At 32.6% G+C, this 12805-nt stretch overlaps 1 protein-coding gene across 2 annotated transcripts; it reads left to right on the forward strand.

Annotated features, from left to right (window-relative positions):
- The first annotated feature begins 3269 nt into the window (after positions 1 to 3269).
- Positions 3270 to 10476, forward strand: LOC112039078 (calreticulin-3-like). 2 transcript variants are annotated; one of them, XM_065772254.1, is made up of 14 exons: positions 3271 to 3553; positions 4223 to 4330; positions 5034 to 5226; positions 5518 to 5776; positions 6061 to 6117; positions 6212 to 6259; positions 6432 to 6518; positions 6603 to 6660; positions 8058 to 8125; positions 8523 to 8615; positions 8699 to 8755; positions 8858 to 8938; positions 9497 to 9529; positions 10031 to 10476. In XM_065772254.1, the coding sequence occupies exons 1-14, from the start codon at positions 3439 to 3441 to the stop codon at positions 10040 to 10042; spliced, it is 1269 nt and encodes a 422-aa protein (XP_065628326.1). In that variant the 5' UTR covers positions 3271 to 3438; the 3' UTR covers positions 10043 to 10476. The 2 variants fall into 2 exon arrangements, with proteins under 2 accessions (XP_065628327.1, XP_065628326.1); XM_065772255.1 differs by lacking the exon at positions 9497 to 9529 and having other exon boundaries at positions 3270 to 3553.
- Positions 10477 to 12805: the final 2329 nt, after the last annotated feature.

Here is a 12805-nt window from a genome sequence, read left to right on the forward strand (position 1 = left end):
AGAAAATCTTATATAAACTTAAAATATTCTAAAAAGAAGGGAACGTTATTTTTTTTCAACTTCAAGGGACCAACTGGGAGGGAATGCGACCGTAATTATAAATGACTACAAATTTTAATGGATCCGTTTGGATTGAGCTTATTGTTACTGAAATTGAAAACTGAAAACACTGTAGCAAAATAATTTTTAAATATGTGAATAATATTGTGGGACCCATTTTTAATATTTTTTATTGCGTGAACAGTGCTGTGAATAGTGCGTAAACAGTATTTTTTTCCCTACACAGTGAATTCATGTGCCTTTACTGTTCACTCGCTGCCCAAAAAAAAAAAAAAGGAGAGAAAACGCAGGGACAAAACGTGCCGCAAGAAAACGTTGAATCCAAACGGGTCAAAAATTCATGTGCCTTTACTGTTCACTCGCTGACCCAAAAAAAAAAAAAAAGAGAGAAAACGCAGGGACAAAACGTGCCGCAGGAAAACTTTGAATCCAAACGGGTGAATTCTTTGACTCTCCAATTCTCACCTTATTTTTGTTCTTCCTCACTTTCTTTGCAGCTGAACGCTAACCCAAACCCAATTCAGTTTCAACCTCACTCGCTTTAATCTTCGAAGATAGGCCCGTCAACAGCTCTTCAGTTTTACGCACTGAAAACTATTTCTTGAGAGCGTTTGGGTGTGGCGTTTGCGTTTTGCGTTTGGTGAGTTTTGCGTTTTCTGTTTTATTTTTTTTTATATTTTTTTGGTTTTCAAGAGTTTCAGGTGTAGTGCGGCTACTGTTCAATGAACAGTAGCCGACTTTCGGCCAATGAACAGTGCACTGAGCATTGTTTACGGGTCTCACAATTCCTAATTTTTATCAACTTTTTCATTAAAAATGGTCCCATGGTACTATTCAAACATTTAAATATTATTTTACTACAGTGTTTTCAGTTTTCAGTTGAATCCAAACGGACCCCTTGTTTCTTTTTTCTGGTTTTATTTAATCCCCCCTCCACCACCACCACAACAACCCCCAAGAGCATTCCCGTTGAGTTTGTAATTTTTTTGGCCAAATTTTGTATTTAAAAGTCACTTTTTTCTATTTTAGCCGTCTAACTTTTAGAATATACATTACATTTCACTATTCATTTTGCAATGCATATATTTAAAATAACTCTTTATGTATATGTATTCACTATACCCCATGCCCACCGCAATCCACGCCATATTGAGGCCAAATCTCCCACAGCTAGAACCATTATAGCCACAGTAGCAATCAACTAGGAGTGTCAAGAAGTGAACGCACGTAAGTGACTTAAGTCATTTAACTTTTTTTTTTTTTTTTGTTTTGATAGTTACAAAAGGAAATTTCTTTTTTGAATATTTTATATCTTTGTTGGAATCTTGAAGGTAGTGATTAGTTTGGGTAAATTACAGGTGTTTGTTTAAGGGGAGGAGGGAGGAATATTTTGGTGGGGTTCAGATAATTTCTTTCCAAACCCACCATTTGGGGTGAGAATGTTGTTTCCTCCTAATGAGGAGAAAATGGGAGGAGGGAGAGGGGTTTGATGAGAATTTACCCGTTTGCCCTCTCTTTCCTCCTTTTTGTTATTGTTGTCGTTGTTGTGTTTTTTTTTTTTTTTTCTATAAACTATTTTTTTAGGTATTAAGGGTATAAGAATAAATTTATACAATTTACATTTTTTACCATATCATTTTTTTCTTCTTAACCAAATAAATTTTTTTTCCATCCTTTTACTTTTTCAACTTCCAACTAACACATAAAGAGAAAAAAAATTTAGAAGTTAAACCCACATTTCTTAGCATTTGAATTACACAAAATGATATTGAAAAACTCTTACCAAATCGGCTTTAAATCTCTTTTATCACCCACTTTTCTATGGCCTTCTAATTTTCCATTTAATTCTCCAGCCCCAACCAACCAAATAAAAGGTATGAATTGGGTGAGAAATTATTCTTGCCGGACGCGCTTTTATTAAAGAAGCATTAAAAAGAATCTTTGTGCCGTTTCCTCCACGGGAAAGAACTGAGAAGCACCGCTGAAAGTTCAAAGAAAACGACTTTCAAGTCAAAGTCTAGAGGGAGAATTGGCCAAAACCAATTTCTTCGAAGCTACAATATTTCCATCATATTCATATTGACTTGGAAAAACAAAAACAAAGTTGACCCTTGGGAGTAATCTACAAGTTACCAAACCAGGACTAGACTTCGGTTCAATTTCATATTTTTTTCAAAGATCATATGGAGGATGTGGGCTGGAAAAGGCATTGTGCTCAAAACTCAAAAGTATAAATGCATTTTACCATTGTAAATAAATAAGAAGTGTTTGGTTTAATTAGGGATGTAATGTAACACCAACACTACATGTGATAAAAACAATATAATATGTGAACTGAATATAAGCCTTACTCCAATTAAAAAAAAAAACTAATTACAAAACACAAGAAAATAGAAATTTTGGCTAAAGTTCTGAACTAATGAGCTGTCTTTTATTTTTGTAAAATTGGATAATACCGTAAGGATTGGTTTGGTATAGCTTAATTTTCATTGTTTGATTTTGCTGAAAAATAAGTTATAAAATATAACTGCATCTATTCTTAAAAAAAAAAAAAAAAGAGTAATTTATTAAGAATGTAGTAAAAAAATTGTACATAACTAGAATAATTCACTATATCTAATAATCCCCATTGTTTTTTTTTTTTTTTTTTTTGGGAGAATTTTGATAATTTGGCAGCTTTTGAGAGTTTTTTCTTGTGGTCATTTCAGGAGGTTTGGATATTTTAATAATTTCAGCCAGAGGGATATGATTTTCCTGGTTAACAAAAATAAAATAGTAAAAATTTTCAACCCAAAACACCTAAAATAAAGAAAAAATATTAAAAAAATAATTATTCCATACCCAAAGAAGTAAAAAGCCATACCTAGTGCTCCCAATTGGGCAAGTTGATACTTCCCTAATCCATCGCCCATTGGAGTTGGTACTTCCCTAACCCATCAGACTGGGGGGTTTGAGGACCCAGGATGTGGGGATTAAATAGGGTTATTTAATTAAGTAAATATTCCTAACCAACCTTAAAAAAGTACCAATCTTAAAAAGTAAGGTTAATTTTGCACAACGTTTATTATTTATCGGATTTTAATACAAATAATATGATATAATCTAATAAAAAATACTTTTCGAGTGAGTAGACTGTAACATATTATATTATACAAGTCAGTATTTTATTTTCATCTCACTCACTAGTCTTCAATTCTCAACCCCACTCCCACTTCAACCTTTAAAATAGTTTACCCCAAAAATACCAAGTTAAAAAGCCAACTTTGGCAGTGGTCATTGCTCATTACACATTGCTCACTTTCCTGGTGCAGTGGAAACAATATGCATAGCGCTTGCTTTTAGTAGCAAAATCAAGATACTACCACTGCTATCATAGAGATGGAAGACCCTCTTCTTCCTTTTCCTTTTCGTCTGCTACTACTATTTTTCCTCAGTTCTCTCTGTCTCTTCCACTCTGCTTCCTCTGAAATCTTCTTTGAGGAGCGTTTCCAAGGTACCCATTTTCTTTTCCTGTTTAGTTCATAAAGATTGTTTGTTTTTGGATCAATCTGTGTGAGTTTTGTTGGGTCACTCTGTTTTTTTTTTTTTTTTTGGTTTTGCTTTTTCGAAAAAAATAAGGTTTATTTATTTGGAGGTTGTAAAAACTTAAAGCTGTTAGGAAATAATGAATTTAATAATTTCCTGTAAGTTTTTATTTAGTTTCTTGCTGCTTTGGCACTGAGATTTATTGAAGATCGCTTAAAAAATGAGAGATTTAATGGTCAACTCTGGGTCAACTCTAGATTTTTATTATTGTTCCTTATCCTTATGTTGGCACCCAAAAAAAAAAAAACTTGATCTGGTGATTCTGATTAATTGAAATGAGTAATTGATAAGACAATAGAAGTGCCTTCCCAAAAAAAAAAAGACTTAGTTACAGTTCCTTAGTTTTCCGAATCAAATTCAACTAATGGTATATTTATTAATACAAAACATATAGTGTTATCTTCTACTGAGGACAGTTGATTTCAACCATGTGGTTCATTAGTCAATACAACTTTGTGTATAGAACCTAAGGGACCTTAAAAAAAGTGTGGACTTTGTGTTGTATTCAAATAAATTGATTTGGGAAAAAAGAGTTTTTTTCTCTGATGATTTTATGTGATTTTTGTGGTGACGAAAGATGGGTGGAAGAGCCGGTGGGTGTTATCGGATTGGAAAAGGGCTGAAGGGAAAGCAGGCACGTTTAAGTACACAGCAGGAAAATGGTCTGCGGATCCTGATGATAAAGGTACTCAAGTAACCTTTATTTCACTTATTTTTTTAAAAAGTGACCTTTATTATGTTATGTGCCTAAGCCTATCTTTTTAGGAATGGAAAGTTATATAATTGTTGTAGAATTAACTTTTTTTTTCTTTGTTCACTTCAACTTTTGCTAACATCAATAATAGTGATGATACCAATAGTAGTGGGAGTAGTCATTGTAATGCTATGAAGTTTGCTAATACCACTATTAGACTATTAATATTGATATACAAGTTAGTAAGTGAGATTATTTATTTTCATTTTAAGGTATTTTCTGGATTTATAGATGTTATAATGCTAGATGTGTGTGACTTGGCGTCTGTTTTACCTTTTAAGTATCAGTTACTTAATAGTACTTCACTTATAGAAGCGAAAGAATATGTAAATTTTAGCCTATGTCAATGTGGGTGAGATTACATAAATTGCATTGGTTTGATAAAGAAAATCAACAGTTGAGGGTGTGCCAAAAGAGAATCATAGAAACTTGAGCGATGTATTGTTGACATAGCTGGTAATGTAAATGCACATATTTGCATATTTTTACCTCTTACTGCTTTGTGGTTGTTTTCAATTCTAACCCGCTAAGAAGGTTAAATTAATGTAGCCTTTTATCTCACGGCAGTCTTTGTGCTGGTGTGAACTAGGATTTTGGAATTACAGCGGATGCTAATGATGCCTGAAAATTGCAGGTATTCAGACATATAATGATGCCAAGCATTATGCAATATCTGCAAAGATTCCAGAGTTCAGCAACCAAAATAGAACTCTAGTGGTCCAGTATTCTATTAAATTTGAACAGGACATTGAATGTGGTGGTGGTTACATCAAGCTTCTCTCTGGCTATGTTAATCAGAAGAAATTTGGTGGTGATACTCCATACAGGTTTGTTGGTTTTTTATATCTGCTATCATCCAATGATTCGATTCTTTCTTGGCAAATCATTTGACTTACTACAATCTCAGTGTTGTTGATTCTGTTGACATTAGAATAATTTTTGTGTCAGGATTTCATGCTGTTTACTTTTTTTTTTTTTTTCCTTCTTTTTATTAATTTTAATTATCTTAATCAGGTTTTTCAATCTTCTCAGCTTTGGGATGTTTAATGTCATTCTATAACTTATTACTATTTTGGGATATATAGAGAGATACTGACTGCTCACATTTTATTGTGCAGTTTCATGTTTGGACCGGATATATGTGGCACACAGACCAAAAAACTCCATGTTATACTTTCTTACCAGGGGCAAAATTATCCTTTAAAAAAGGATCTACAATGTGAAACAGACAAGTTAACACATTTCTACACATTTATTTTGAGGCCTGATGCAAGTTATAGTGTCCTTGTTGACAATCGAGAATGGGATTCTGGAAGCATGTATACAGATTGGGATATCCTTCCCCCAAGGAAAATTAAGGATGTCAAAGCAAGAAGGGTATGGCCTTGATGGCACTGTTTTTTGATTTTGGATTATTAATTGATTCAGGATGAAGATGGTGTTATCCGCCAATAATGAATTACATATTTCAATTAAAGAAATGTTTTATTATGAAAAATCATATATCTAATCAGTGGTGGAATTATAAGATCTTATAGCATTCTTTAGATATCTAGTTATGTGACAAAATTTGGGGTTTTTTTTTTAAATTTATTTATTTATTTATTTTAAAATTTAAAATATTCTTTTTTTATATATTGATGTGCCTTCCCCTCACACAGCCAGCCGACTGGGATGATAGAGAATACATTGACGACCCTAATGATGTCAAACCAGAGGTATCATACACTGTTTTTAACCCAATATTGAAACATTAATGTTTTATTTTTAACTACATAAGTCACGCACCCATGATCTATCTTGATGTTTTAGGGATACGATTCAATTCCTGCTGAAATTCCTGATCGAAAGGCCAAAGAGGTATGTTGATTGCTCATATATGACAGACAAGATATGAACTGTATGTTTGCTGTCTCGTGAAGTGGGGATTAGCACAGAACATAATGTCTAGAAGGATGGTAATTTGTTGATATATAGCTGTAAATGAGGGTAATAATTTTCTTACATGTCTTTCTCTTTTTCCTGACGATAGCCTGATGACTGGGATGATGAAGAAGACGGAGTATGGAAGCCACCTAAGATTCCAAATCCAGCATACAAAGGACCATGGAAGCGCAAGGTGCTTTGAGCTACACATAGACAGTTGGAATTTAATTCTTTTGTTACGTTTTTTTTAATTATAGGAATTTTTGCTATGTTACAGAGAATCAAGAACCCCAACTATAAGGGGAAGTGGAAGACTCCATGGATTGATAACCCAGGTACATTTCTCTGTTCGTCTGCAGTTCTTGATGGCTAGATAGTATCATGCATTTGAGACTAAACTAGTTGGAACTCTCTGCATATAGTTTGAGCCCAATAAACATTTATTATTAGCTCTATCATCACATAAATGATTGCACATTAATAGACATGCTCATACTATCAAAGCCTTCTCAGAGCAGAGGGCATTCTGTGATATTAAGATATTCTATGTTGAAAAATAATGCCTATTTTCAAGAGACGGATTTTAAAATTTTCTTGTACAAGTGTGTTTTGAGGAAAAAAATGATTCCTCCCAAGATTCTTGAGAACAAGGCAATAAGCTAAACATGATAATGTCGTTTTTATGAGAATTTTATCTAATTCTTTATCAAGCCAATCATGTGCATTATTATATTTCCAAACATTTACATTCTTGAGCATCATATTCTTAGAATCTAGATTCCGAATGTATGTTGGATTCCTTGACTCAAACATCATATAAAGGGTTTTTAAGTAATCTTCCCAGTAAGGCAAGGTTAACATGGTGAATAATTGAACCTGTGAGTGAGCTTGAAAGACCATCTCTAGGTAGCCTTGTCATTCTTTCCTATAGATTTTTTCCTTCCTCTCTCTCTCTCTCTCTCTCTCTCCCTCCATCCCTCCCCCCCCCCCCCCCCCCCCCCCCCCCCCCCCCCCCCAAAAAAAAAACACAAAAAAAAAGACCAATAAGTTATTGGTTTATATACTTATGCTTTCCCTTCACGTGCTTTGTTGGATCAAAATTGAATGCAAATTTGAAGGAGAGATGATGTGTTATCGCTCTGTAAACTGTTAATTTATATAACATTTGAAGTTATTTTTATCAAAGAGAGTGCTGAGTAACTGTCAAAATTTATTCTTCAGTAACTATTTCTCTTTGGGGCCCATGTCACCACCCATCTTTCATGTCCAAATTGACCCAATTTCAAATGGTCTGATTATAGAATAGTATAAGAAATAGTAGCATTTATTTTATGGCCAGTGCATGGACCAGGACAAGAGTGTAGCATCTGATCAACCTGTTGATACAATCAACCAGTCTTGAATTATTTGCTTGCTAGTAATCATTGTAAATATTGTTTATTAAAAGGCTTCTAAGTTGCAGACTTGTAGTAGATATCATGGATTTTTTAACCAAGTAACCCTACATAGATATACACGTGCACATGCGAATCTATAATTTTCTTTTCCCTTTTTTTTTATTTGCACCGTGGGGGTGGGGAAGGTGCTTGAAATGGTACATCTTTGTTCTGGCTTTATGATACAATCTGTACAAGTTGAGAGGCCAAACTTTTATTTTCTTAGGATTTTAATGTAGATCTTATAAATCTTTAGAGGTATATTAGTACTAATTTAATTTTTTAAATTCCTGCAGAATTTGAGGATGATCCTGACCTTTATGTGCTAAAGCCAATAAAATATGTGGGAATTGAAGTATGGCAGGTAAGTGCCAAGACTTCTTGTTCTTCTGGACACCAACAAACTGCATATAATTTATTAGGAAAGAACAATCTATCAGATCCTTCATAATCAGCTAGGTGAACAACAATGCTGTTTTCTATCCCATGTTGACAAAGAGAACTCTAGGTTTTGTTAAGCTGAATGGCAAAGTTGATAAGCTTAAGTCATAATTATGGGTTAAGCTCTTCATCCCTTTTTAAGGATCTTGGTACTTGTTGCTGTACTACATTTGTTTATACCTATCATAGAGTTCAGAATTTACTACGGCTCTATCCTATGTCCAAGACTAGGCCATTTTAATCTCTTATATCTAATTTGAACAGCCTTAATTAATATCTTAATTTTGTTGATTGGTGGAGCCTGATCAATTTCATTGCAGGTAAAGGCTGGTTCAGTTTATGACAACATTTTGATTTGTGATGACCCAGAGTATGCAAAACAAGTAGTAGAAGAGATATTTGCAAATAGGGAGGTGAGCAATTGCTTGAGAGTTTTATCATCTCTTAACTCAAAGAAAATGCTCAACTTATATGTTTATTATGCACAAAATTTCAGATTGAAAAAGAAGCCTTAGAGGAAGCAGAGAAAGAGAGAAGGGCTAGGGAAGAAGAGGTGATTAAATGCGATGCTTAGATGCTTGTGTCTCATTGTAGTTTCACTGAGCAGTGTTCTTTTGGATGTTCAGTTATTGACCTTGTTTGGATGATTATATAGGAAGCTAATAGAGCAAGAGAGGATGGTGAACGGAGAAAGAGGGAGAGGGATCGTCGGTATGGAGATAGAAGGCGCAGAAGGGTAATCTTTTTTTATTTATTTTTTTTATGATTATGTCTCATCTACCTTATCTGTGAAATATATTTTTGCATATATTACTAGTTGCTATGGATTTTGAATAGTTGCCTTACTTACAATGGAGGTGTAGATCTATTTTAAGGAGTTGGGTTACAATTCTCATTTGTTCTTTTATATATGAAGCGTGGTTTTTTCTTTTAATAATTTAGAAATTTCAAAATTAACTGGTTGGGAGCCATTGTTGTTTCTTCATGACTTTTGTAGCTGTGGCCTGGAAGTCTAATAGTTATAGGTTTTTATTGGAAGATAAAACAATAAAAGAACTAGAAGAGAAAAAAAATAATTTGGTAATAAGTCTCCTCACTCACCACTGAAGGTAGTACTGAGTTTAGACTCTAGAGCAATAAAGTGATTAGTTTATAGTGTTACATGGAAAGAGAACATATGCATGAGCACACATCAAATCTATATTATCTGTTGTTAGATTTTTATTTTCATTTTTAAACTTTATTGTAACCTTACACAATCAATAAATCCCCTTTTTTTTTTTTATGTTTGCAGCACGATCCACGTGATTACATGGATGATTACCATGTAAGAATGAATCTGTTGACTCTCTCTCTCTCTCTCTCTCTCTCTCTTATATTCTTCATTGTCATAGATCCCCCAAAGGGTGATAACTCACCCCTATTAGCACTATTTTGTAATTACTGGTATGATCTTTTTACATTGGAAACTGCTGATTAAAAGCATTGATGATTTACATGAGATGGTATTGGAGCTTAACTGCTAGACCTCTCATAAAATTGATTTCCATTTGAAGAGGAACATAGAAACCTGCTGGAGAAAAGAAACTTATTTGCCTTTGTTTAACTAAAGGCAATATTCTGGGGTCTCATATCATGCAAGTTCGCAGTCTCTGCATAGCAATACAAATTATAATCCAGAAAGAGATGCAACAATCAAGGATTTATTTTATTTTATACCATAAGCCATCTAAGCCATCTCATTGACTGAGAAATTATATCTTGTGTAGTCTGAAAAAATATCACAAGAACTCTACATCTTAATCTTAAAATCTTCTTGATTTTGCAGGATGAACTATGAGGCATGCACAGCAATTTATGTACTTGTTCGCATCTATGGAAATTGGAAAACAAAGTACTTCACATTGCCAGAGAGGCATTGCTTTGATCCAAAGGATGTCCAACTTGTGTTGTATTATTATTATTGTTGTTGTTGTATTGTTATTGTCTCCACCATGTGTGTTAGTAATAGACTTGGAATTTTTGTTCTCACAGTCGGAGAGAAGGCCCAGTGATGTGACTATTTGAGGCAATAAAATTACAATAGGATCGAAATTTGATTTTGCGTTTCTGTTCAGTAGAATATCAAATATAGATTGTGGACGTTAGTTTGAAAATGTTACTAAACTTTACAAATGTTTGGTCTGAAGTTGTTAGAAACGTGGCTTGAATTAAGCTATCAAGTCGGTAGCTTCAGCTTGGAATTTGCTATGATAAAATGCTGTGTTTGCTTTATATCTACTTGGTTCTGGGCTTTTATGTGGCGAAGGGCCTTCTTTTTTTTTTTTGGTTGTTGTGTGTGAAGCAACAATTTGTTCCTGCTTCTACTTGAAATGGGAGTCCTATATCAGACTTTGTAAGGTTATATATAACCTTAAGCCTGCTTGGTTTATTAGTTTGCCACAAAACACAACTTGAGAGTTCTATTTGATCGATGCTGCAAATCTGATTTTGTTTGTAGCCTAATGGGATTTTTCTTCCTTATTTAAACGAGAGTGATGGGATGCAGAATATATGGGTAAAGAGTATTTATGGAGTAGCTTTGTTTTTTATTTATTTTTATATTTTATATAATTGATCCATACCTGTAAATTATTTCTTACAAAAGAGTTTACATTTTTTCTTTTTTAAACTGACAAGAGTGGTGTCTGGTGTGCTACTAAGATTGCCAATTATAATCTCCCTTAGATCAAGAGGTATCATTAAATATTCTCAGTTATTGGTTATCTTGATTTTTTTTGGATGCACCTATCAATACTCAGTCTCAAAAGGTTTAAATTTGTATTTGGCTTTAAATCTTAAAATAAATCTTACAACTCCAATGAGATTGAATTGTCTAAATTTAATATACATAACACTTGGACAATTTATTCTCATTGGTGTTGTTGCGGCTAACAATACGGTATTTGAAAGATTTATTTTTATTTTAAATGCATAATAATTTACTAGGAAAAAATTAATAAATACTTACTAGCTATTTCATGTTTGTAGGGAATTAGCATATTTATTGTTATGACCCAAATTCATGGAACATGAATTTAGATACATGACTAACTTGTTGATCTTACATAACTCAATAAACATAATTAATTTAAACATAATTCAATAAAACTCCAAATAAACAATGCTCTTAATAAATCTTTTGCAATACTAAAATCCACAATTTAGAATAATCTCCAAAATACTGTGAAATCTAAAGCGGAATAAAAATAACTAATAATCCTTTAAGGCTTCAAGTATTATTAATGTCATCTAAAAACTTTCATGCTCTACCTTGCACCTTATGAAGTAATCCAAATGTACTGTTCTCCAACTAAACTTTAATATGAAAATTGTAATGATGGGGTGAGCTACACATCCAGTAAGTAATTATACACAATACACAATAAGATAGAGTCAAGCAAAGCACAAGTATTTTGATTTTTTACAAACTCATTAAATGATATCAAATATAATTATTCCCAAATATATAATGAATCACTTAATACATATTTAATCACATCTTAAAATCATTCGAAAACACATACACATAATTGATCAGAGCACAGTATCACATATACACATATCATATACTCTCACATACAATCCTATGAGTGGATACCAACATCTAACCCCTGTTGGTGAAGGATCAACACTTATTCTCACATACAACTCTGTAAGCAGGCTTACACATATATCTGATCAATTCTAAAAATACTTATTTTTATTCACATATGACAAAACAAAGTTTATACAAAATCGAATAATTTTCTTAATATTAACAATTATTCCAACAATAAAGGCATATCGAATATCACAATGTCGAATTGAAACATAAATCAAAGGATGCTTGACTCTCTTAGGGAATGAGTAGGAACTGAGAAGTTTATATAAATAATTTACAATTCTTAAGTAATTCTAAAAGCTCCATTTTCTAAAAGAAAAGTTTTAAATACCATTTGGAGAGTAGGAATATGACTTTGAAATCACTTGGTTTTACAAAAATTTAAAGAACAAGAACCTTTTTAGAAAATTTACATTGAAACTCAATTTTTTTCGGAAAATAGTTTAGTTTAAAAATCATCTTTTAAATAAGATTTGGACATCAAAACGTTATTTAAAATTCGAAGTTTTTCTTTAAAACAATGTCTAAAAGTCGAAGTTTCTCTTTCAATAATGTAAAAATAATACTTTCGATAAGCTTTAGAAAACATAAGCTTAAAAATATAACTTTTGAAAACCTTTGATATCTAAGAACCTAAATGACAAAACTTGTGCACATTATGCATAATTACTTATAGTACTTGAATCACTCTAAAAGTCTAGCCGAAACAACCTCTAAAAAGCCTCAAAACACTCTTAAATAGGGACTATAATCAATCATGGAAATTACTTAATATCCTCTACAAAATATAAAACTTATTGAACTATACAAACTGACTCACTAGTAAAATACTTTGCTGATGATAAAGAGCTATCATCAGAAGCGAACGCCATATGTTAAAACTTTCTCTTAAAAAAAAAAGATGCAATCATCTACCAACAATGACAAAAAAAAAAAAAATACAAAATAATATTGTTTCTT

This window comes from Quercus suber, unplaced genomic scaffold (assembly GCF_002906115.3).
Source record: "Quercus suber isolate HL8 unplaced genomic scaffold, Cork oak 2.0 scaffold_5, whole genome shotgun sequence".
Classification (NCBI taxonomy): domain Eukaryota; kingdom Viridiplantae; phylum Streptophyta; class Magnoliopsida; order Fagales; family Fagaceae; genus Quercus; species Quercus suber.